At 39.6% G+C, this 25,622-nt stretch overlaps 2 protein-coding genes across 5 annotated transcripts in view; both read right to left on the reverse strand.

Annotated features, from left to right (window-relative positions):
- The window catches only part of LOC115861079 (von Willebrand factor A domain-containing protein 3A), a 46,462-nt gene extending 39,600 nt beyond the window's left edge, over positions 1-6,862 (reverse strand). For 2 of the 4 annotated variants that reach the window (XM_060285172.1, XM_060285171.1), the window contains exons 1-2: positions 1,852-1,925; positions 1,410-1,533 (exon numbers count right to left, since the gene is read on the reverse strand). In XM_060285172.1, the coding sequence (XP_060141155.1) occupies positions 1,410-1,453 (44 nt within the window). In that variant the 5' untranslated portion in view covers positions 1,454-1,533; positions 1,852-1,925. Of the gene's footprint in view, positions 1-1,409; positions 1,534-1,851; positions 1,940-4,892; positions 4,978-5,736; positions 6,056-6,781 lie in introns of those variants that run through there. The other 2 variants (XM_060285169.1, XM_060285170.1) reach the window with 2 other exon arrangements.
- An 8,389-nt stretch (positions 6,863-15,251) lies between these two features.
- The window catches only part of MOSMO (modulator of smoothened), a 57,470-nt gene continuing 47,099 nt past the window's right edge, over positions 15,252-25,622 (reverse strand). The window contains exons 2-3 of the mRNA XM_030871450.2: positions 23,135-23,347; positions 15,252-18,548 (exon numbers count right to left, since the gene is read on the reverse strand). Of these exons, the coding sequence (XP_030727310.1) occupies positions 18,364-18,548; positions 23,135-23,347 (398 nt within the window). The 3' untranslated portion in view covers positions 15,252-18,363. The remainder of the gene's footprint in view (positions 18,549-23,134; positions 23,348-25,622) is intronic.

A 25,622-nucleotide genomic window follows, 5' to 3' on the forward strand; every position in this document is an offset into this window, starting at 1 on the left:
TAAACACTAGGTGTCACTCTTCTCATCTTTCAGGACAACCACCTCCCTTTGGTAACACTGAACCTGGTAGACTTCTAATTCACCTGTCTTCCATTTTACTTGCATTTGAAATGATCCATCACTTTTTAGGACATGGATTTTGTATTATTAATATTTGAAGAGCCACCATGAAACACATGATGGATTTTGACTGTAGGACATACTGATTATATACTGAAGGATGTGCTTTACATACAGAAGCATAAGATCTTTGTGCTGGGGCAATCCTTTCCCTCTTTCCCACTGCTATTCATTTGTGAAGTAAAGGAGGCCCCATTTGTGGCTAATAAATAAGAGGGGTCCTTGTACACCTGGAAAGTCGTGTATCTGATAAGAAATTAGGTGAAATAAAGACTCATAGTATCAACATCTAAAGTCATTGAAAGGATCCTTCAGAATTTCCAGACTCTATTGACATTTGCTCATCTCCTTTTAATTAAACTCGCTTTCCCATAAGTGCCGATACTGGAGAAAAGTAAAGCCCAACTATTTTCCTGATGTTTAATTGCTAGCATTAAAACTGTAATGTTTTTGACTGATTATCATTTCAAAGGACCATTGTTAAACTCTAGTGTAGAATAGGTAGACGGTGATGGGCCAGACTTGCACGGACAACCCCTGATGACAATAGTCTCTATGGTAGAGTGAATTGCAAGTTCTAGACAATCCACTCACCACCACGCGAAGAGAGCTCATCAACACACTGAGAGTCAGCCTAAGACCACAGTTCTGGTCATTCTAGAGGTTAATTCTCCTGCCATAACGTTCTCACTCCAGTGGCACTTCCTGAAACTGATTTTGTGTGTGTGTGTGTGTGTGTGTGTGGTACGCGGGCCGCTCACTGTTGTGGCCTCTCCCGTTGCAGAGCAACAGGCTCCGGACGCGCAGGCTCAGCGGCCACGGCTCACGGGCCCAGCCGCTCCGCGGCATGTGGGATCCTCCTGGACCGGGGCACGAACCCGTGTCCCCTGCATCGGCAGGCGGACTCTCAACCACTGCGCCACCAGGGAAGCCCCTGAAACTGATTTTTGGATCTAGATTTTAGGGAATCCTACAGGAAAAACAAATTTCAGGAAGGAGAATCTTAGAATTAAATTCCTTAGTCTTCAAGATTTGATAACAAAGACAGTGTCTTCACATCCCCCTGAATATTTAATGATATGGCCAAGAAGGCTATACAATTTCTATAAACGGCATAGAGATTCTTCAGTCATTTCTAAAGGCAGGGGATCAGAGATGAGTGTGTAACTAATCCTTTTCAGTCCTGAGATCCTATGTGAAGAAAGAAATACCCAGAGCTTAACACATTCTGCATTCCCAGACTATGATTTGTAAGCACTGCCACTCAGTTGAAGCACTATGGTTTTTACCAGCAAGTCCTGTGTCTGGTTAATATGTGTAACCAGTAGTCCATTGTCTAGGTTTTGGCCACGTTCATTGATATTCTTCTGGTTCAATTGCTTCTTTGGATCTCTGTCATTGTTTCTCCTCATGCTAAAAAACACAAAGTAATTTGATCAATGCCCCAGCACCAGACGTTGACTCTACGTTGTCAGGGCCTCCAGAAACATTTTATTTCTGTGTAGTAACTGGGAAAGTTTCCTGTGTAGATCCCGATAAAATGTGGACTCCAGGCTCATAAGACATTTTATTCTATTGTTTTGGTAGTTAGGTAACTGAAGCCCTCAGGTATAAGATGATGTATCGACCATTTACCCAGTCTCGCTTAAAGGCAGGTACTTCCCCCTTAACTCCCGTGAACAAAATATTGTTGTTGTTGTTTTCATTTGCAAAGTCAGAGAAGATGCTTACCAATGATTTTCCAGAAACTTATTATCTTGACCATGGAAGATAGGACTAGTTTGTGTGGCCATTATAAAAACACCCAATGCTTATCTTCCTAAGGAGGAAAAGAATACCAGAAAAGGGTAAGTGCAGCATATAGACAACAGCTCAACGGTTCTTTCATTCATTCATTCAATAAATACTTATTGAACACCTACTAGGTATCAGGCTTTGTGCTAGATGCTGAGGATACAACAGTGAACAAGATAACAAAGGTTTCTTGACTTCAGCACTTTCGACATTTTGGACAAGCTAATGCTTTGTCGTGAGGCTCTCCTGTGCATGGAAGGATGCTTAGCAGCACGGCTGGCCTCTACCTATCAGATGCCAGTAGCAACCCTGCCCCCCCGCAAGCTGTAACAACCAAAAATGTCTCTAAACATTGCCTAATGTCTCCTGGGGAGCACAGTTGTCCCCAGTTGACAATCACTGAGCTAGGCATCGTCCTTGTCCTCCCAGAGGGGGAGAGTGATGTAAATATAGTAATAACAAATTGTGGAAAGTACTGTGAAGGAAGTAAACAGGATAATATGATAGTAATCAGGAGAGGAATCTGCTTTGCATAGGTCAGGTGATCAGTGAAGGTGTCTTTTGAGCTTAGACCTTTTTTTTATAAAGTATCTTATTTTATTTTTTTTATTTTAATTAATTAATTATTTTGGGGGGCTGCGTTGGGTCTTTGTTGCTGTGCGCAGCATTCCTCTAGTTGCAGCAAGGGAAGACCCAACGCAGCCAAAAATAAATAAATTAATAAACACAACCTGCTCCCCCAAATCCAAGGAATTCCCTGGCGGTCCAGTGGTTAGGACTCCACGCTCTCACTGCTGAGGGTCATGTTTAATCCCTGGTTGGGGAACTAACATCCCACAAGCCGCACCATGCAGCCAACCCCCCTCACAAATCCAAGGTCACACCCCCTCTTCTCCCTCCTGCTCAAAGCTGTTTAAAGGCTTCCCTTTATTTCTAGGATAAAGACTAAGATCCGTAAGATGGCATTTGAGGCTCGCAAGCTCTGGCTGCTGCCCACCTACCTCTCCAGCTTTCCCACTCCACCATTGCTCGCTGCTTCAGTGTTCGACAACCCCGTTCCCCTTCAGTTCCTAGAATGCTGTATGGCTCCTTTAATCGCAGGGCCTTTCCATATGCTGGCTTTGCTCTGGAACATTCTCCTCCCCTCCCCCCAACCACTCATCTTTGACATTTCAGCTCAAATGTTACTTCCTCTAGGAAGTCTTCTCTACCATCCCACTCTATTCCAGGTTCCTTTGTGTTATGTAAACTGTCATACAACTGTGCTCCTTTCTTTAAAAGTAATTATCTTAATTTAGAATAATACATTTATTTGTGTGATTTTTAAGAATTGGCATCTTTCTCCCATTAGACTGTAAGTTATGCGAGAGCAGGGACTGGCAGACAGTAAATATTCTGAGGAGGGGAGGTAAACCTCAGTTCTTGAAGAACTGACTTCACTTTCTGCTCTTGGGTTCCATGAGATACTTGGTCCTTCTAATTCCCTTCCTTTTTGCTTAAGCGACCTCATTTATTTATTTATTATAAATGTATTTATTTATTTATTTAGTTATTTTTGGCTGCGTTGGGTCTTCATTGCTGCACGGGCTTTCTCTAGTTGCGGCGAGCGGGGGCTACTCTTCGTTGCAGTGTGTGGGTTTCTCATTGCAGCGGCTTCTGTTGTTGCAGAGCACGGGCTCTAGGCACACGGGCTTCAGTAGTTGTGGCACATGGGCTCAGTAGTTGTGGCTCGTGGGCTCTAGAGCACAGGCTCAGTAGTTGTGGCGCACGGGCTTAGTTGCTCCACGGCATGTGGGATCTTCCACGACCAGGGCTCAAATCTGTGTCCCCTGCATTGGCAGGCGGATTCTTAACCACTGCGCCACCAGGGAAGCCCAAGTGACCTCATTTATATTTCTTGTTACTTGCAACAAAAAAAATATTGTCTAAAACACCGCAAGTGAGAAACTCCAGATGGAGTTGCAGCTTCAACATTGGAGTGTGTGTTCTTATGAAACCATTAAATTAAATAGCCTAATGATGGTTCGGCAACTTGCTTTTTTCTTTGGGGGTCTTTAATCTTTTATTCAGAGGAATTTTCTTTTGAGAAGCACCAAGGTAATGTGACAATGTCTCAAAAAAAGAAAAGCGGTTTTACTTCAATATGCTTTGCTGGGAGACTCTTGTGGCAGAGACTGCTGGAATAGAAATACCTCATCAACACTGGACACCCCGCAGTCTTAGTTCCCTCTTTTCAGTGAGTGATTAACAACCTAATGAATTCAGAGGCTTGCACGACTGGATTCTGGGATGACTTGTGTTGGCCAATGGAGGGGTGTTTGGGTTGCATAAAACTAGCAAAACAATGTGGTGTGCTAGAAGGAGCACGGAACCATTGGTTTCTTCATCTGCAGAATGGCACGAGGATAATAGTAACTGCCCTGCCTACTTCAACTCCATCGTCAGCAGGATCAAATGAAATTGAGAACGTACAAGAGCTTTGTAAAATACAAAGGGCTACAGGAATGCAGAATACCATTTCAAAATCTGCTGCATCTTCAAGAACTTCAGCATATGACACAAGCACTCGTTCATTCCGTGCACATTTATAGAGTGCATGCTAGGTGCCAGAGAGAGCTGGTAGGCAGAGCTGGACAGCCCTTACCCTCAGGCCTTTGCTCAAATGAAACCTTATCAGAGAGGTCTTCTTTGATTACCCCATCTCAGACAGTACCTCCCTGCCCCTGTTTTGTTTTCTCTGTAGCACATTTCATCATCTGATGTTCTATATATTTACTTATTATCTGTCTCTGGCCCACTCTCCCTCATCCATCAATCCACTAGAAGTAAGATCCATGAGGGCAGGGACTTAGTTATGTTCACTGTTAGAACAGTTTTATGTAAACATTGCCTAGAACATAGTAGTTGCTAAAAAAACATTTGTTGAATAAATGTACTCAGGGCAGGTCCAGAGTTTAGAGAAAGGTGGGCCACATTACCTTGGGAGACTGGTCACAGGAGGGGAAGAGAATATGCAAGCCGGTCCTTAGGAGATGGCATCTTGTCAAAGGGAGAGAGGTAGCCCTGATTAGTGGATAAAAGAAAATCTTCAGCTAACTTCCTGATTTGCTAACAGCTGGATCTAGGATTCTCCTAAATATCCAGGATAAAGCCACCCCCAGCGTTTGTATTTTTAACTGCCTAATAACCTCCAGTCTTTCCCCCATCCAATCCATTTTACAGTCTGCTGCCGGAATGATTTTTCTGATATGCAGAATTGTTCATGTTACTACTTGTTTAGAACCCTGCCATGGATTCTCAGTACCGTGGACAAGCAAGTCAAACCTTCTTCACAAGGCTTTTCATTCCATTTGGATCTATTCTTTGCTTACCTCTCTACCTCATCCTGCATCCTTCTACACACCCTGGTAACCCCTACCTACACACACCTTGCTAATTCATACTCTTCTTTGTTCAAGTTGGACCTACTTCTAGAATTGCCCTTTGCCCTTTTTGTTTGACAAGAAAACCCAGGAAGTCTTTCCAGAACCCCATTTGCTGCCCCCCAACCCCCAAGGAGGAAATCATTCCCTCCTGTTGCTGCCTCCTGGCCGTCTCTTACCAAATTGTCACAGACTTTCTCGGGAGCAGCCCCATTACTTCCTTGTCTGCTGTTGCACCCCCAGCACGTAGCACATCAGCACTAATGTCTGGCAGGTAGGGAGCAGGTGCTTAAGACCCAGGCTCCCTAAATCTTTCTCACTTAGTCCAGAGCTTAGAGTCTGGGCCTCCCCCCGCCCACTCTTTTATCACCCTGTCAACCCTTCTGACTCTCAACTTCACCTGCATTGCTCCATTTATTTCTCCATCTCTGGGAGAAGGGCCCCTGGTCATCCCAGGACTGTTTTCGCTGGTTCCCACTTCTAGTTCCTCCAAGCTCCTCCAAGCAACTCAACAGGGAAGCTTGTCCTGTCGGGAAGTGTTTGCTGGTCTCCAAGGTAACAGACTGCACCATTGCAGCTTGAGGCAGGGACAGGGAAAAACCTTCCTCACCCCTGGGAAGAAATTACCACTTTGTCATTCATAACAACCTCCCCCTGGGCACTCTGCTTTTCTCTGCCCCCGCAAAGGCTGGGGAGCAGGATTTGCACCTCTTTTCTATTTTTAGAACCTTTGGGTCAGCAGAAAACTGTGGTTTAGACCAGTGGAGCCCTGGTGCCTGCTGCCTTCCCGTGGTAGGAACTGAAGAAAGACAGCAGAGAACCTGCGACATGCGTGAAAGTAGTAACTTTCTCTTCCTCCGCAGAGCCCCCCAGACACACTCCTTGGGAGAGGCTTGGCAGTTCCTCACCCCTGCCAGGTCCATCTCCACCCAAACCGGGCTAACACAGCAGCAGACTCAGTGACCTCTTAGCATAAGAAGAGATCATCTACTGCGGTGGTTCCCAAACCCAGGTGCCCATCAGAAGGATCTGGGTTGTTTGCTAAGAAAACATACGTACATTCCCATCTGGGAGATTGACACAGAACTGTAGCAAAGTGTAGGAACATGAATATTTAACAATGGCCCCAGGTGATTATGATGTAACCAGCCCTTAGCCCACAGCTGGGGACCTTTCCAATTCCTTCTATGGAAATCAGGAGAGATGAAGTGATGTGCTCAAGGTCAGCTAGCTTGTAGTAGCTAAGGGAACTGCACTCAGTTTTTCTTATCCAGGTCATTTCTCAAATCACAACCTTCACTTTCTGAATCCTTCATTTATAATTTAGAACATGTGCTACTTGTGGTAGTCACTGTCTGGTAGAGAAGCCCTTCAGATGTTGACCCCAGTGCCTCCTATAGGCCAGATCAGAAACAACAAAACCCTTCAAAATAGAGACAGCTTACCTACCACCAGGCGCTCTGGGCAGAAGAGTCACGGGGTGTAAATCATGGCATTTGGTCAGCACCAGCAAGGCAGGAGAGGAGGGAGCTCAGAAAGAGGTAAGGAAGTCAGAAGAGGGAAGAGTCACAAGAGGCTGAGAGCAACCAACCAAAGGCTACTCTGTGAGCAAGAGGTAAGTGTCCTTGTGCCCACCTTACTGGAAATCCTGGGTAGAAGTGCTGGCTAACTTTGAGACACCATTTTTGTAGACACAGGGGCTCAAGATAGATGGCTTATCACCTTCACAACTTACTCCTGGATACATGGGTTTTCAACATTTTACAAGAAGTAAAACCCAACATTGAAAAGTTCTTTTTTCTACTTGAGTTTACATGACACATGTTCTGGACGTATTTGTGCCAGATGGATAAAGCAGAGTACGATATTCAGGCTGTATGACCAGCCAAGGAGAAAGCTCGTGCTGGTACCATCTTTCTCAGTTCTCCTCAGGCTGTATATAGCTCACGATTGGCCCCACGTAAGGAATCAGAGCACAGTAGGAATTTCTTTTCCTCTTACCTTAGGTTCTTGGGACCTGATGGGTCACCTTACCTCTGATCTTTATTTAGGAGCTCTAAACTGTTCCCATTACTCAAAATATATTTGCTATGATCTGAATGTTTGTGTCCCCACCCCGCAATTCATGTGTTAAAAACCTAACCCCTAATGTGATGGTATTAGGGGTTGGGGTCTTCAGGAGGTGATTAGGTCATAAGGGCAGAGCCCTCATGAATGGGATTAGCACCTTTATACAAGAGAGCTGACAGAGCTCCCTAGCCCCCTTCCACCATGTGAGGATATGAGAAGTCTGCAACCCAGAAGAGGGCTCTTACCTGACCGTGCTGGCACCCTGATCTCGAACTTCCAGCCTCCAGAACTGTGAGAAATAAATGTTTAAAACGTGATGTTGCAGTGAATATTGTTTTGTATCTTAGGTTCACAGCATGCTCATTTCATGGCAAAGCCTGACTTGAACTGGCATGAGGCTAGTTACAGTCTTTATTTGTTCCCTTTAATGTGAATATTTAGATGTTTTGTGATTACGGAATACTGCTTCATTCTCTGATGGGGATGTTACATAATATATAGTGTAGGGACCTCACTGATTTTTTTTATCTGAAAAAATTGAATTCCAGAGATCTTTTAGCTTTTTGATAAATACCGTAGTGATGTGTTATATTTAGTCCCTATTATCTTCATGTGTTAAAATGAGCAGATAATGGTGACTTTGATGGTTTTGTTTTCAGCATCTAAAATTCCTCTTTTCGGGAATTCCTTGGTGGTCCAGTGGTTAGGACTCTGCTCTCTCATTGCTAAGGGCCCAGGTTCGACCCCTGGTTGTGGAACTAAGATCCCATAAGCTGCTCGCGCCACGGCCAAAAAAAAAAAAAAAAAAATCCTCTTTCCCTTTTTTTTAAAATTGAGGTATAATTGACATATAACATTACATTAGTTTCAGGTGTACAATATAATACGTATATATTGGGAAATGATCACCACAATAAATCTAGTTAACATCTAGTTAAATTTGTTTTTTATAAGCCACCTAAGTCTGTGGTGTTATAGTAGTCCAAACAGGCTAAGACAATATTATGGTGTGATATATTTCTTTAGGTATTAATTTGTATTTTGCTCTATTTCTTTCCTCCATTTCAAGCAGTTGCAGGTGCTTTTTAAGAAGCAGCTTGGGGCTTCCCTGGTGGCGCAGTGGTTGAGTCCGCCTGCCGATGCAGGGGACACGGGTCCGTACCCCGGTCCGGGAAGATCCCACATGCCGCGGAGCGGCTGGGCCCGTGAGCCATGGCCGCCGAACCTGCGCGTCCGGAGCCTGTGCTCTGCAACGGGAGAGGCCACAACAGTGAGAGGCCCGCGTACCGCAAAAAAAAAAAAAAAAGAGAGAGAAGCGTCTTGAAGTCAACAGTTTTTTCTGTCTTTTGTAAAAGCCTAAGCTACCTGAAAGATTATAAAGTGACATGCCAAAGCACGGGATGTGAGGGATGTGTTTAATGTTAAGAGGAAAGTGGGAAGGTATAGAAAGATTCTTTCAGTTAAAAGAGACACCAGTTCAAACTGGCTTAAGGGAAAAAGGGAATTTATGTGATCAGATAAAAGAAAAATCCGGGGATAGTTCTGGCTTCAGGCATGGCTTGATCCAAAGGCTAAAATGTCAACAGAAATCTGTCTCCACTTCTCAGCTTCTTTTCTTCTGTGATGGCTTTATTCTTAGGTAGGCTCTTTAGGAGTGGTTGGTAAACTTGGGCCATCAGCACTAAGCTTTCCCCTCTATAGCTTTTAGCGCCCAAAGGAAGGAGAACAACTCTTTTCCAGCAGTTCCAGCAAAGTCCCAGGACATGCTCATTCTTGAACCAATCACTGTGACTCCAACTGGCCAGACCTGGTTTCTGCACCTAGTCCTGGAGCCAGAGGATGAAATCAGCCCCATGAAAAGAGCTGTTTTTGTTGTTTTATTTGTTTTGTTTTGTTTAACCAAAGAAGGGGACACTAGGCAAACAAGACTGAGGAAAGCCAAAGGGGAGAGAACAGTCCCCAGATAAACAGAGGTCAAGAAATCAGATCTGAAAAATCAGAGGGAGGAGGGACCTGCCCCGTGTTTGGTAGCAACAGTGGTGAGATGGCAAGACCTGAAAGGAAATGGGTCCTCGGTACATACAGGAAGAAAGTCCAGAGGCATAGGGGCTCACAGCTCACCAAAGGTTACCATGCCCCAAGCGTGGGATTGGGTACTGTAGAACTACTGCACCATTCGGCCTGGAACAGTTGATGTTTCAGCAGCAATGGGTATAGGCAAATGACAAACGACCAGAGGGGACTTTCTAAAGTTTCAGCCATGGATCTGTGCACAACCCTAGGGTATCCCCAATGGCCAATAGATTTCCTACCAACAAGGAAGAAGGGATCTAGTTGATTTTTTAAAGTGCTACAGGGAGGATAGGAGATAGCTTCTTTGGGAAAATTTCCCTGGGTGCTCAATTCTCAAAAGGGTTCCGATAAAACCAATGGATAACATGGTATAATTCACCAGTCAAGGAAGTAAGTGCTATAAAATACCACTGAGCAATGATTGCAGAAATCTTGACAATGAGCAGGGAATGATGGCACATTAAACACAACTTAATAACTTACATAATTTTTTTCTTTCAACAAAATATGTAATATTCACAAGTAGAGACTACTTTTTATGGTTGTTTGCATTCACATCCAGAAGAAGCAAACCATAGATTTAGCTGCTCATGTCTGAGCCAAGGAATCATGCAACTGGGACAAGCTATTTTTATTTCGTTTAGACTAGCCAAACTGGCAATGTGGGACAGCAGAAGCAGTCCTAGATTTGAAGTCAGGGAACCTAGGTTTGAAACCCAGATTCCCTAATAGAACTTTGGGTAAATTGCTCACCCTTCTGATCCTTAGTGTTTTCTAATCTATACAATACTATCTCCTACTTCATAGGAGGAGTATTAATTAAGATGACATATGGAAAAACACAACATGAATTTAATGTTAGTTTCTTTCTCTAAACTCTTATGAATGCCACTATTTGTTAACCACAGTTTTTCAAAAAATATGAATTGCCTTAATAGAGTACTTGATATGCTTCAGTTAGAGTGTCAGATTATTATGATATTGGGAGGTTTCTGTCATCTAAGGGCTAAGTTCAGAGCAGCATTATTTGTAAGAGCAAAGACTTGGAAACAACTTAAATGTACAACAACAGGGGAAGAGAAATATATCTATATCTCTACAGTGTGTAATAGAGGTATCTATCTATACTATACAGCCATTAAAAATGAGGAAGATCTATATTTACTGACACTGAAAGATATTCATCATAAGTTAAAAAAGAAAGTAGTGGTAGTTATGTATAATATGATCTTGCTTTTGTTAAAACAACTGAACAGGACACACCCATCTCACACACACACACACACACACACACACACACACATATAAACACACCATACACACACATACACACTGTAAAGAAAGCAAAATGTCTGAAAGAATACCTAATAAACTGTCAACAGTGGTACTCTCTGGAAGGTGGATTGTGTGGGAGGGAACTTTTAATTTCCTATATTCATTAGAAAAAATTTACAGACAGGTGTTACTGTAAAAAAAAAATTCTTTTGTCCCACTTTAGGGTCATGTTAACTTCCTTCTCCATAGTAGCACTTAGGACAAGAGAAAAAGTTACTGAGACTTCCCTGGTGGCACTGTGGTTAAGAATCCGCCTGCCAATGCAGGACACAGGTTTGATCCCTGGGCTGGGAAGATTCCACGTGCCACGGAGCAACTAAGCCTGTGCGCCACAACTACTGAGCCTGTGCTCTAGAGCCTGCGCGCCGCAACTACTGAAGCCCGCACGCCTAGAGCCCGTGCTCCGCAACAAGAGAAGCCACCGCAATGAGAAGCCGGCGCACCTCAACGAAGAGTAGCCCCCGCTCACCGCAACTAGAGAAGGCCCCCAACACAGCCAAAAAAAAAAAAAAAAAAAAAAGTTACTAATGACCCAGAAAGCAGAAATGAGGTAAAGTATTTGAGTGGTGTGTGTGAGTGGGACTGCAACACACAAGTCCATTTTGCTCTCACTAATTAATTAGCAAAATATGTAGAAGATGAGGTAGTAAAAAACTTTCTTAGATATGTGGATTATTTTTTTCCCCTAGAGTGGATAGTAGAAGGGGTTTTTTTTTTTGGGTGGTTCTTCAACTGCATTTGTATTTTGCCATAGAAAACAAAGCAATGTAAAAGAAAGGGTTTTTATTAAAGAAAATACTTGAATTGTCTTATACAACTAAATAAGTATTTAAACAACATGAAAAGAGTACCAGAGTCAGGACACGGTATTTATTTTACTGACTTGCCCCAAGAGATAATAGAGATTGATTTAATGGTGACCAAACACATTGAAAGTATCTACTAAAATGTGCCATAAGATGGCCAGTTGGGGATAACCACATCTAAAATGAGATCAAATCCTTGAGTCTGTTCCTTTTAGCAGAAATAATTAAAACCATCTTGGCAGAACCAAGTCTCTGCAAAACATACCAAATGTATGGATGGCTTCAAGAGAACGGAGAACCCACAAGCTTGAAGAAGCCTCCAGAGTTCTCTTCAGGATCGACAGGGTACTTACATCATCCTGGTCCTCTGTATAAGTATCAATATTAGAGCGCTGTGAGTTCAGTAGTAAAGGGTCTTGAGTCCAGAGAAATCCTAAGGAGGTCAGCAAGACTGGCATATTATACAGTCAAATACTTACCAGTAAAATAACCACACTTACTTATAAAGGCTGATGATCTATGCAAGCTTCTGCTTTCAGGAAAAACATTACTGAAACAATCCTGGAAGACAGGTGACTGGGCCTTTCACATCTCCAGGAAATATAGTTTCATAATTTTCCTTTATAACCTAGCCCCAAATTTAATCATGATAATTCATGTGTAAAGCACTGTGTCAGGTCTCTGGACTATGAGAAAGCCACATTCCTTGAGTTCAAGAGTTTATGATCTAGTTATAGAGAAGTGTTTAATAACATCAGCAGCTAACACTCGGAGGCTTACTTTGTACCAAGAACTTTCCACACTTTATCTCATTTAAACCAACAATAACCCTGTAAGGTAGGTACTATCAGGCCCGGTCTACAGATGAGAAAACCAAGGTGCACAGAGGTTAAGTGATTTATTAAGTGCTTTATTGTGGAACTGAGACTTGAATCCAGGCAGTCGATTCCCCTCTAGTAAGTTCTGTTACAGAGGAACAAGCAAAAGAGAAACAAAGCACAAAAAATTAGATTATTTCAAATAGAGGAGGGATTAAAGAAACTGCAAGGGGGAGGTCATACAGGCACAGCTAAGACAGAGAGCCAAGGCGTAGTAAAAGAATGGAGAATAGGCTGGTTTATCAGTAAAAAGCGAAAAGGGAGAATGATGGGAAATAAGGCTGAGGAGACAGCCTGAAGCCAGCTCGTTAAGGGTTTTCAGTATTATGCTAAAGAAGTTTGGATTTCATTCTGTAGACTGCTGGCGTGACAGGAACTCGGATAACGAAGTGAAAAGTTTCTTTTGTGTTAAGATTACTTTGGCAGAAATGATCTGGATGAATTGAAGTAGATGGAGATTAGTTGAAGAAAGATTCGTTTAAGTGGCTATAGAATTTGAACAACCGTCCTAGGCCAAAAACTGTCCAAGGCCTATTTGTCAAAGACATTCTTTTCTACATTGAGTGTCCTGAGACCTAGTTATGTGACTCTGGGAAAGTCCATAAGCCTTTGAGTCCTTGATTTCTTCATCTGGAAAATGGAAACACTGAACATGCTTTTAGATTTCATACAGCTCTGAAATTTTACAAGTCTTATGAAAAATTTCTTCTTGAAATTTAATCTTGGGTGGTCTTAGTCTTTGGAACTGGAGCTTCTTTATAGAAACCTTAAATGTGCTTCAAAATATCATCCCAGCATTTTTTTTTTCCTGCTGGGAAAAGAACCAAAATTCTAAAAAAATAATACAGCATTATGCTTTCTATCTTTAATACAATTTATAAATAACTACTTTTATTTTGTTGCTGGGTAACTGTGACCCAGAAGAGTTGACTTTGCATAAAAGGAACCCACAGTCCACTAGTCTTGGTGTTTTTCCTATAATCTTCTCATACAGTGGTTAGAAGGGAGTTGATGGAAGAGTAACTCAAAATAATTTTTTCACCCATGTTATTGTTTTTAAAGACAGTCTGTTGCCTTTTCCTACAGTATTACCAAAGAGAAGAAAAGTGTTTCCTTCCCCTCTCTTAGAAGTTCAGTATTTAGTCAACCATTACAATTTCCAGTGGACCTATTCATTAATGTTTATAGAAAAGAACTCTTCAAATACCTCTAATCTGTGTCATAAATCAGGGTGAGATTTGAATGGTGGAAAGGTAGGGTGACCAACTCATCCCTGTTTGCCTGGAACTTTCTCAGTTACAGCACTGAAAGTCTCATGTCCCAGAAGAGCCCTGTCTCAGGCAAACCAGGATGGTTGGTCACCCTAAGAAGATGACGTTAAGGTCCAGAAGCCAAGAACACCCAAATCTTACCTTGTCTTAAACTCCCAACTCCGCATGAGGCTCCTGCAGAGGCCATATAAAGGAGAAACAGCAGCAACGGGTAAATAGAGTGTTTCATTTGATTACTAGTTATTATTAGGCTAGGTCACTCCTGATACTCCTAGAGAGAGTTACAGTAAAGCTGTGATGGAGCACACGGATAAGTCTAGAGACCAAAGGGTTCTCTATTGCTCCTTCAACCCAAATTTTAAAATCTTACAAGCTAGCTAAGAGGACTTTGGCCTGAAATAAAGTAAAAACAGAAGAATGAAGCAAAGATGAAAGGGCTTAGGTCGATGTGCAAGGAAAAAAGGAAAGAAAAATGAGAGCCTTGGCTCAGTACCTCTCTCCCGGTCCATGGAAACATGATGTAGAAGAGAGTGCCACATGTGTGTGGTCTCTTATTGCTGAGTGCCTCTTCTTATTGGTAAACATAGCCTAATCCATGTTCTGGAACATTAATACATCTCCTCCCGAAGGGGGAGCTAGGAGTGAGAGTGGAAGAAGAGAGGGGAGACGTTCCCCTGGCAAAATGCTAACAACAAAACTAAACCAAGAGGCATGGAAGTGTCACTGCGTGAATATGTGAAACCTCTATAAGAAGTTCATTTCTGAAATAAATTTTTAAATTCAAAGCTTATTTCAAAGTAATAGAAGCCTTTTTAGTTTCTTTAGTAGACAATTTATTTTGATAAACTTGCTCAATAACAAAAATACAAGTGAAGAAAATTATGTTCATTTTATACAGTTTGTATTAACAATTTGTTTTGAAACTATTAATCGAAAAATGTTATAACCAATTAGAAAACAATTCTTAATAAAGTTGGGGTAATATACAGGCCTTGATGACAAACTTTAAAATCTCTTGAGGTGATATAACTAATAAGTCCTATGTAGGGAATCCAACCTACACAGGTCACTTTTTTCCTTCATATATTTTTATCCTTCAAAAATTAGTTCTGAAAGACAGCTTACTGTTTTGAATTGTGAATGTAAATTCAATATTTTAAAGAAGATCAAAGTGGGTTGCTAAAACAGTTACTACAATCAGAGTAACTGTGGCTAGTAGTCTTTTAATAAAGACAAAATAAATGCAACATGTTCCTCCCATGAAGCCCACGATGCAAAATAATAGCTAAGAGCAGTATATTCAAAGTTAGTTTCCAATACTTTTTCAGGGTCTTTCCTCTAAATCAATAGGTTGTATGTCACCAGGACTGTTCATTGTTTTACTTAAGAGATTAAACAGTGAATTCACAGAACATCAAGTGGGGATATCAAAGATTTAGGCAAAAGGGTAAAAACCAATGAAGTGTTTTGGTCATCTAGAACATTAAAAAGAAAAAAAAAAAAAAAAAAAAGAGCCGTCCTTCAAAAACAAAACAAATGAAACGGAAAATAGGCTTATAAGAAGTAGAAGAGTCAGAAAAATTACATACACACATTAACAACATAGAACATGGATTACCTTTGGAAAGAATCATACTGAAATGTTTGCTTTTAATGAATTGAAGATTTTTCATGTTTACAGATGTTTAGGCATGTTCAATAGGAGCTTCCAAAACTTTCAAACTAATTAAGTCTTGTGCAAATAAAACCTATAAATATTTTTCAGCAGATTTTACAGTGATATTCTTAGGTATGAGAAGAATGCACACACTCTAAAAACAATGTAACAGACAAAAATTTGACAAATGATTGCACCATTAAACAGTGTTTTATATACAGTTTACAAGATATGATTTCCTGCTATAAATTAATACTGTACTATATAGTACTTATTATAGTGACCTTTTTAAATGCAACTGCTGACAGTTGTCTATCTTTTCACTTACAGGATTTATAGAATTTTATATGAATGAGTCCATTTCAATGTTTGGTCTGGAAGAGTACAAAGATTTGACTTCACATACTACTTGATGGGATGGTTTTAATCCTGGGTTAGAGTGCTGACTGGTTAGAGGGAGTTTTCCCCTATCAGCCCTTAGTGCACTGGACCTCCAAGACAATGATGAAATTAAAGACAATTTAATGGTTTGTGTAATAGATACAAATAAAACCTTAAATTCTGCAACCTTATATGCAATACCACTGTAAGTGAAAGACGTAAACAGTGGGGAAATTCTTAGCAGCTGAGAAACTTTCTCTCCCCATGCTCATGATCCAGTTAAAAATATTTTGAGAAACTATTTACAATAAAATTCAACTTTTGGAAGAGAAAAGCTCTTGGTCATATCATAAGTTAATTTGAACCATACTTTGCTAACCCTTTATTTCAGTGGTATAATGGTGACAACCAAAGCTTTCCTTCAAAGTGATCCATTTGACTGAGGTCCAATCAAATCGCAATGGGAACTGCCATCCCAAATGTCCACAGCACATGTCCAGTGGTATTCTTAGAACTGACTAGACATCGTAATACTTGGGGAAAATTAGTCTCCCTCAGGCATTTCCTAGAGGTTTCTTTGGACTCTGGGAAGGAAACGGGTGACATGCCCCCAGCACACTCAAGGAACTCACCCCAGTGGTGGTCTACCTCTTACCTGACTCCTGAGTGAGCTGAAACACTGGGGTTTTCTTCCACAATAAAATACTGCTGAATTAACAGTAAGATGTATGAATGTCAAACAAGCCAGTGTGAAATACATCAGGCTCCTCCATTTCATACCTTGAATATCTGAGGAGGCAGCCCCATCTCTGAAGCAATCATTTAAAAAAAAAAAAACAGTGCATTCATTTCAGTTTGTGTGAAACAAGGTACCCTAACTCTTCTGATAGGGACATTTCGGTTGCCGTTGCCATGAAAGACTCCATTGCCATGAAAAACCCTCCTGCCCCACATTTCAAACAGGAGATTATCTATTGTGTTCACCTGGAAAAACAACTAAGCATTGACATAAAGACATGGAGATGTGGAGAAGAGAAATACTATATTTTAAAACTATTTGTGGGCTCAAGGGTTAGCTGCAATGCTTCTTTCTGGAAGAAATGTAAAGCTGTGGGTCTAGTACAGCCCTTTAAAGTAAATGCAAAAATGTTAGCGTTTAGCAAACAAAGGCATATAGCATTTAAAGAAAATACTGTATTGCTCAGGTTTTTGGTAAAGGAGATTATTAATAATGCCTAGATGAAAAGAAACATAAATTTAATTTTTATGGCAGAGTGAAGTTAGTGTTATAAATAGCCAAAATATTGTAAATTGATATTACTAGTGAACTTTGTATTTATGTAAAGTTGTGTGCTTAAACATAGAAAATGCTTTACTAATGTAACAGAACGAGCCAGTAGAAAAAGAGAACCTCTGTACAACAGACAACAGTTGCCAATAATTTAAATAGTGTCAGATTCCCCAAATTATCAGGTTTGACATGATCTTACCTTCTACTATCATAAACAAATAAATTAACCCTACAAAGAATTTTAGCTTAACTTAAAATTGCACCTAGAAGGGTATGGGATTATTTGTACCTATTACAAAAACCTGTTAAAATCAAGGGCTGCTACAAAGAATGAGGTAAACTGAAGACTCTCTCCACTATGCAGCCTTCAGATAAATGGCTTTTTTTCTATTGAGTTCTAGGTTTGCACACCACAGTGTTTTGCTAGCAAAGCATTCAGAGTTCTCTTCCAGGAACTGTTTGCATGTGTGTGTATATAAATTTACACACACACATACGCACACACACATATATACACACTGTATACTGCATCAGCAAAATATATATATTATATATATATTTATATAAATATAAGGAAAATTTCCCCCACCCAACCCCCCGCCCCCCAACGACATGTTTCTTAGTGTTTGATTTTTTTTTTTTTTTTTTTTGTACACAGAGAATAGGGAATTTCAGAATTTTTACATACATTTTAGCAAACGAGTTTTGATCTATTGGCTTCTTGGTGCGGTAATGCAATGGCAATCCATTCTGGTGCCAAAGGCTCATACCATTACAAGGAAGCTGTGAACTCTAATTTCTTAGGAGGTGAGGCCAGCCCCACATGAACTTCTCTTGCATCCCTCTGGTCCGCCATGATTCATAAATACTTAGACTTATTTTTTCCTCCCTCAAATGAATCATTAGACGTTAAAAATGGAACCACAGAGTCACAAAGGGCTACATGCTTTTCAGTATAAAGCATTCTCCTTCACTAGGTTGCTATCACAGTGCAGACCTGACTGCCTGAATATGCTCAGGAGATTTAGTCAATATTGTCTGTATTTGGTTATGGAAAAGGCTCTCCTTATTTTTTGTTTTTAAATCCAAAGTGCATAGTGAGAACAAATCAAAGCATTTTTTTTTTCTTTTCAGCATCAGTTTCATCTAAGCATCTTCCTATGCGAGGACTACTCAGATGCCTTGCCTTTGTCCTCCCCACCCTCCAAAAATAAAAAAATAAAATAAAATTAAAAATAATAAGAGTCAAGCAATTCAGACATTCATCAGCCTGGTAAACAAACTTTGCCGGCAAATAGAAGTCCTACTATTGTAAAGAAAATTGATAAGACAAAAAGTACGTATGATGACCCAACTACTGTGTTGTTGGGTAATTTATATGGTTGACCTCCGACTTCATTGATGTAAAATCCTATTGGAAATATTAGGGCAGCCATACAGAAAAGGATCACTGTAAAACAAACCAGAACACAACATTAGTAACATGGTTTGGTGATTAAGAAAACAATGAAAATTTGGCACAAAGGAAGTTTATAAGAAGGGTTGTGGATTGATGACATGGTCAAATCTGTTACAATATGGATCACTTATCAAAAGATTTGTGTATACTACAGATCCCCAAAGCCTAACAACTAAATACAGTAAAAGCTAGCTTAGCCTTTTACATAGTTTTGAATATCAGCATTAAGGAAGGCCTCCAAACCTACTAAGTACTCGTATACACGATTCTTGACCATTTAAAGTAGTGACTAAGGGCTCTGGCTAGTGTCAGACAGGGGCTAAGTTCTGGCTCTACTACTTACTAATGGTGTAATCTTAGGCTTCTGAAATTCTGAAAATGGGTAAGTATATAGTACAAGGATAAACAAAACAATGTCAAGTCCTTCGCACAGTGAGTGACAGGTTGATAGTAAGTGCTGAATAAATGCTGTATATTATTATTGTCCTAGCATTATTTTGCCAATTCTCTGCTCTCTCAGTCGGCATTAGCTATGAGGAATTGAGAAAAGGTGCATACAAATATAAATACTATTTATCTTACTCTGATTTAAAATCAGCTAGTGGAAAGAACCACAGGCTTTGATGAGGAGCAAATTGTCAGACTGGTTATCTCTCATCACGGACAACGTTCCAGAAAAAAAAAATCTCCCAGGTTTCTGACTACAGAGTTTAAAGTGGGGGAGAGTGGAGAAATCTTTTGAATTTTGTATGCAAACACAATGAAATATATTATTTGCTAAAATGCTTCTAGAAAGATATCAGAAAACCCAGTGTCTGGGCAGAAGTAATTCCACAGTTGGCTGTTTTAGGAAACCGCGTGCTCCCCTGTGCTAACAAAGAAACACTCTTCTTAGGGAACACAAATTACCTATAGATAGGCTAGCGTTTCCAAGAAAATATTTTATGCTTTTTATTACTATTATTATTATTATTTTATGCTTTTTGAAAGCATGTTGGTCAAATGTTCATAGTCTTTCAAATTTCTTTGAAGGCAGAAACATTTCTTCAGTGTAATGTCATTCTATAGTCATTCCCAATATTAACTGAATGAGAAAACTTTTCTCAGTTAAACCCATCCCTAGCAATACTGACAGAGTCCTGGATAAATACACCAGCTAACACTTGTCCTAAATTATTTTTGTGTTACTCAATCTACAAAATTTAATAGGAGAGTCCTGAAAAAGCCAATTAGGAATATTTCCTGGAAGGAAGCTCCAGAAATGCTGTAAAACGTAACATTTTCTTAAGTAATACACTAGCGTAAGAAACACACCAGCACTCTCGTTTGCTTCGCACCATTTGGGTGGATTATTTTATATTAAGCAGACATAGAATCTGTTTCATTTTGGGCACATGACCACAACAAATAATGTTACATAAGCAGATTTAAATTCTTTTGGATACCTACTACAGAACAAATGAAAAATTCAGGTATTCAGTATTAGATCTTTTGGCCTTTCTGTTGTATAGTTAGCAATAAATAACTTTATTACTGCTGCCAGTGCCCCCTGATCTGTGGTATCTGTCACCAGTCTCTAACAGTGCTTATGCCTTAATATGGTTTGGTAAGTAAAATGAAACCACAATTAGACAATCTAATAAAAACAATGGGAAAACATTATTGCCTTAAAAACAATTTGTTCTTTAATGTGGATTAATCTCTAACCTCAAGAAACACTAAAATAATTTAGAAGTCCTTAAAAGATATGCAGATATTACTGTTGTTCAGTCTGTTAATTGATGTGCCAACTTAATTCCTATCCTTTCCTATTTTCTACTGTAAAATAAAAATCTATCTTTTATAAAGGAGTAATCATTTAATGACTATATTTAAAGCAGGGTTTAATATTTTACAAGTGTTAAATATTTTCCAAATTGGTTAGGAAAAGCTTAATCAAATTTTAAGGAAGCAATGAACTCTTAATTCTATCCAATATTTGTTTTTAATCCAAGGAATCTAGTTCTCTGTCCTGGAGAGATTTAATGTTGGTGGGTGAGGTTTTTTTTGTTTTTGTTTTCCTGTTTTTTGTGGGGTTTTTTTAGCTATTGAGACCTGTGAAGTTACTTTAGATCTTAAAATACTGTTAATGCTGAAAATACATATCAACTTTTGACAATTAAGTTCTGGGTCCTAAATAAGTCTGTAAAGACATAACTTCATATCCTGTATAGCATAGATTTCTTGGTGGTGAAAGTCAATCAGGTGTACTGGTAGACAAGTAAATTACGGTGGCAAAAGCAAGGACAAGGGTCAGACTTGAAGAAAAAGGCACAGCTTTGTCACCCTTGCCCCCATAGGTGAGCCCCCTCATGTGTGGCTCTCCTTTGAACATTTCCACTGTGTAAATCCATCAGAAAATGTTAGCTTATATTCTTACCAAACTATAGCTTAACTGGAATAGAAGTGCATAAAATAGAGATGAAGTACATTTTCAAACACTGAATGGAAACACTAGGGGGAGCCCAATCCCTCTTATGACTACCACCCCAGTAAACTAGCTCTGGGAATGTAGCTCTATGCTTCCTTAGATGACATCAACACAAAGATATATTGTTGAACGAAAAAACCAAGATACAGAATAGTATAAATAGAATAAATATGTATTTATAGAACACTCACACATATACATATATGTTTCTATGCATAGAACACCACTGGTAGGAAACCCCAGAAACTGGTGAGAATGGCTGCTTCCAGGAAAGGAGTATCAGACGACTGGGTGACAGGGCCACAAATGAGATTTACTTTCCACTTGGTGACCCTTTCATAGGCTTTGAATTATGTATCATGCACATATTATTTTAAAAAGTTAATTTATTTAAAATGGAAAATAAAGGAAAAACATTCTGCATTTCAAGGTAGCTATATATTAAATATGTACTTAAATATTTTCTCTTGAAGAGAAACGAAAAACAAGATAATCAAAGTTCTTTCCCTTTATTGGGTCATAAGAACCAATGGCTCATGTGAGCACCTTAATGCTTTTCTCTGATTCATATTACTTTGCTAAATAATATTTCAGATTTTTGGTATTCAGAGTACATGCACTCCCAAATTTCAACTAAATCCAGAAACTAAATCCTTCTTCTTTGATTTTATTTTACTCCTAAAGAGTGAATTCTAAAGAGTGGATAAGTAACTGTATCTGTGAGTAAAGATTCTCTTTAAATTCCCCATCAATACCCTTTAATTTAGTAGCTGTCTCTATAACTGCCTCTAGACCCTACTATTTAGAAAAGAACTGTCTCAGGAGGTCTGTTTGACCTCAAAAAAGATCAACTTTTTTCTCATTTCTTAACAAAGATGGAGAAGCCTTTTTATGTCAACTGCAACTTGATCTAAATTTTAAAATTAAGGGAGAAATACATACAAAAATAAAACAACAGATCCAGAAACATATACATTCTCTAAAGAGAGTTTCACAGAGAGATAGGGAGAAACAGAGACTCATGAACTAATATCCCTATCCTATGACCTTTAAGAATAAATTGAGTTTTAACATTAATAGGGATACATGGGATTATGCCTTAGCCCTGTAATACAAGTTCTACATGACAATATCAGGTGAAAGTAAGCTGTGTTGTAATATTCATTTTTTAAAAACTTAAGAAAACCTGAGATGATTATAAGACACTGAATTAGAAATTAAACCCCGTAGTGTTTGGCATAGGGATAGTTACCCTGTTCTTTAGAGCAGGGTTTCTCAACAGGGCCCTATTGCCATCTGGGGCCAGATTAGTCTTTGCTGTGGAGGGCTGTTCTGTGCATTTGTACACTGTTCAGCAGCATCCCTGGACTCTACTCACTACATGCCAGGAGCATCCCCTTAGTTGGGACAATCAAAAATGTTTCCAGACTTTGACAAATGTTCCCTGGGGGACAAACCTGCTTTAGAAAGAAGAAAGCAGAATTACAGAAACCTTCCCTTTGAGCATTTTTGTTGCTTTTAGCTTGGGAAAAGCCTGCGTTGTGCTCTGAAATTAAACCAGTTTTGCAAAGTACATGAGAATGTGTAATATATATGTATTATCACACCCTTGGGCATAGCTTAAATGGCATCAGAGATGTTGAGAAATGATTATTAAATAACCAAATGTGTTGATTTTTCAATGGTCACACCACAACTTATGGTAGAAACTCAAATCAATGATATTAAAAAGCAAATCACCACCTTAAACTAATTTGTATTTCTGTATATTTTCTTCTAGATTTATCTTTATTTGACAGACGATACCAATACCTTTAAGAAGAGGAAGACTCAGGTTAGTGGTAGCTCTGAGTCACAGACCTGGAACACTTAGGTCACAATGTGAGCAAAAATAAAATTCATTAAAATAGCACGTTATACAAAGCAATTAAGGTTTGGATGTCCTGGTCTTATGGTGAGAATTCGGAAGAGCTGATGGGACCGCGTAGAGTCTATCTGATGGCCGTACGCAAGTGGTGCCCTTTGATGATTAGAGAGTCCTTATTACTGAGTCTTGATTCCAGGGTGAGTGCCTTCTAGACAAATTTAGTTAGCACAGGTTACTTACTTCCAGTGAATGCTATCCATCGAGCATATTTTGTGGCTTCTCTTCGCCAGTGGGAAGCCACCAGCAAACCACATGTGACAGTCAATGAAATGATTCCCATGATGATAAAAAACAGTGTGGTGACCCACTCTGGGGGAAGCCGAGGTGGGATGCATGTCCGGTCTCGTCCATGGATTGTTTGACACTGTCGCACAAGGCCCACAGTGAGCGCTCCTGGAGAGATGCAAAACGTGGGAGTATTTTAGTGGGTTTGGCACACCCAGGGAATTGTCCCTACCAAAACCCCTTTAGTCCTTTTCTCTCTGAGTGGGTCATTCAAGCACTGAATTCCACTGAGTCCTATTCTTCAGCATCCTGCTGTAGTCCACTATGTAGTAATACTTTGTTTAAGGTACAAAGTGAACTTAAAAAAAAAAAAACCTCACAAGTCATAGAAGAAAATTCGTTCAGTCATTTATTAAATACTTTTCTGGGTACCTGTGTCTGGCACTGTTCTAGGCTCCAGGAAAATAACAGTGAACAAGAGAGATGAGGTTCCCGCTCTTGCTGAGATTACCATATTAGCAAAAAGAATTGGAACTTTTCTATTCCCAGATCCAAGACTCAAACGTATATGATTTTATTTTGGCTGAGGAGAAACACACGTTTTAAAAATTTGAAGGCAAACTTGAAATATGTCTAAGTGTAATACATAAATAAAATTAAATAATGGATTAAATACTGGAATTAATATTATTTTATTAAACTTAAAAGGTCTAAGAAAATTACAATATAAGTACTTTTCCACTAAATTCAAGAAAATGCTGGAAAAGCTAGTAGGTTCACCCCATTTGGTAAGTCAACAATTTTTGTACAATGTACAAGTACTCACAGTGCCAAATCATTACTAGTATGCTTCAGCAGAAAAGCATAAAGGCATCGGTGCTAATTTTTAAAGTGCCCCCTCTTCCATTTAAATAAATGAAAGTGGTTTTTGTAAAACATCAAGTGCTATTTTTAAACAAACATGTTCTCATGTCAAACCCAAGGAACCTCTCTATCAAATTTGGGGTGAATTAATTTACAGAGACCTAGATAAGGAAGATGAAAGAATTATTATTTTATCCTTTTCCCCAGTAAGAAGAACAATTAAAATGTCACTTTTGAGTAAAAGTTGCTTGCTTCCCCCTTTAAGGGCAACTGCAAATGGGAAAACAGCTGCCAGAAATACAAGAAAAGAAATTTCTGGAGCCACTGAAAACAACAGATTTCTGCATCTTTTATTGGTCTTATTTTCTCATTATGAACAACAACAACAACTACAACAAAAAGACATTAACCTCAAAAATCATAGCACCTGCCATGAACAAGTGCCTTTTTTGAGGACAGTCAGTAAAATTCCCAGAGGCATTTTGGGAAGCTGCCCTTGGTGGGAGAAGACAGACCAGGGCTGAACCTGTACATACAGATGTATGTGGGTAGGTGGGGCTGTTGGAGAGAGGGGGTTTTCCTGCAACATGCCTTTGCCATTCGTACATTTGTAGAAATAAGCAATGTATTCAAAGAAAATGAAGAGAAAAATCAGTTCTGCTCTCAGAATTGAGTTGTGGTCTTTTTTCCTCTAATGCTAACTCTGACTATAACTTTTCAAAAGAGTGGAAGACGATAACGCAAACAAGTTGTACCTTTTTCTCTCAAATAATCTAATAATTAGGCCCTTCTTGTGATCTCCGCATAGGTGCAAACAGCATTATAATTACAGGATCATCGCCAGCAAGATGGAGGCAGATGAGGGGCGGGAGACGGATAGAAAGTGAGCAAACTGTCACAGTAAGTAATGCCACCCTATCCCTCCTCCGAGCTGCTGTTTGGAGTGGAGTGATTCCACAGGCCAGAGAAGTAAATCAGTTCAAAGTTTTTGACAGTTACTAACATTTTTAGTATCATGGTCATTGCTTGAAACCAGAAAAGGGACGACAATAGGGGTGAGTAGGTACCAGGGAGTTGCATAACTGTTCTTAAAATGAAACATTAAAAAGTTTCCTTGAAAAGAAAACTTGAGGGAGAGGGCGTGTCTTATTATGATACGGCATTTTATGGTAATTTTGGAAATAAAGAAGGCATTCACAGCAGTGCTCAAGCTCTTCTAACAGGAAACCACTCCTGATCACTCAGCAAAAATCTTCTAACAAATTACCCTCTGTAGTCACTATCTCATTTATAAAAGCTATCAGTACAGTGAGAATAGACAACAGGCAATGAAAGACCCTCTGGCAAAATTCAATATTATGGATTCTGATTGTAGTAACAATTCTCTTCACAAATTTAAAATACAAAGAAACTTTCATTGGTAACTCTATAAATAACTAGTGGACTGAGATTTACTTTTTTTTTTTTTAATAAATTTATTTATTTATTTTTGGCTGCGTTGGGTCTTCGTTGCTGCACGCAGGCTTTCTCTAGTTGCGGAGAGCCGGGGCTACTCTTCGTTGCGGTGTGCGGGCTTCTC

The sequence above is a fragment of the Globicephala melas genome, chromosome 15 (genome assembly GCF_963455315.2).
Source record: "Globicephala melas chromosome 15, mGloMel1.2, whole genome shotgun sequence".
Taxonomy (NCBI): Eukaryota; Metazoa; Chordata; class Mammalia; order Artiodactyla; family Delphinidae; genus Globicephala; species Globicephala melas.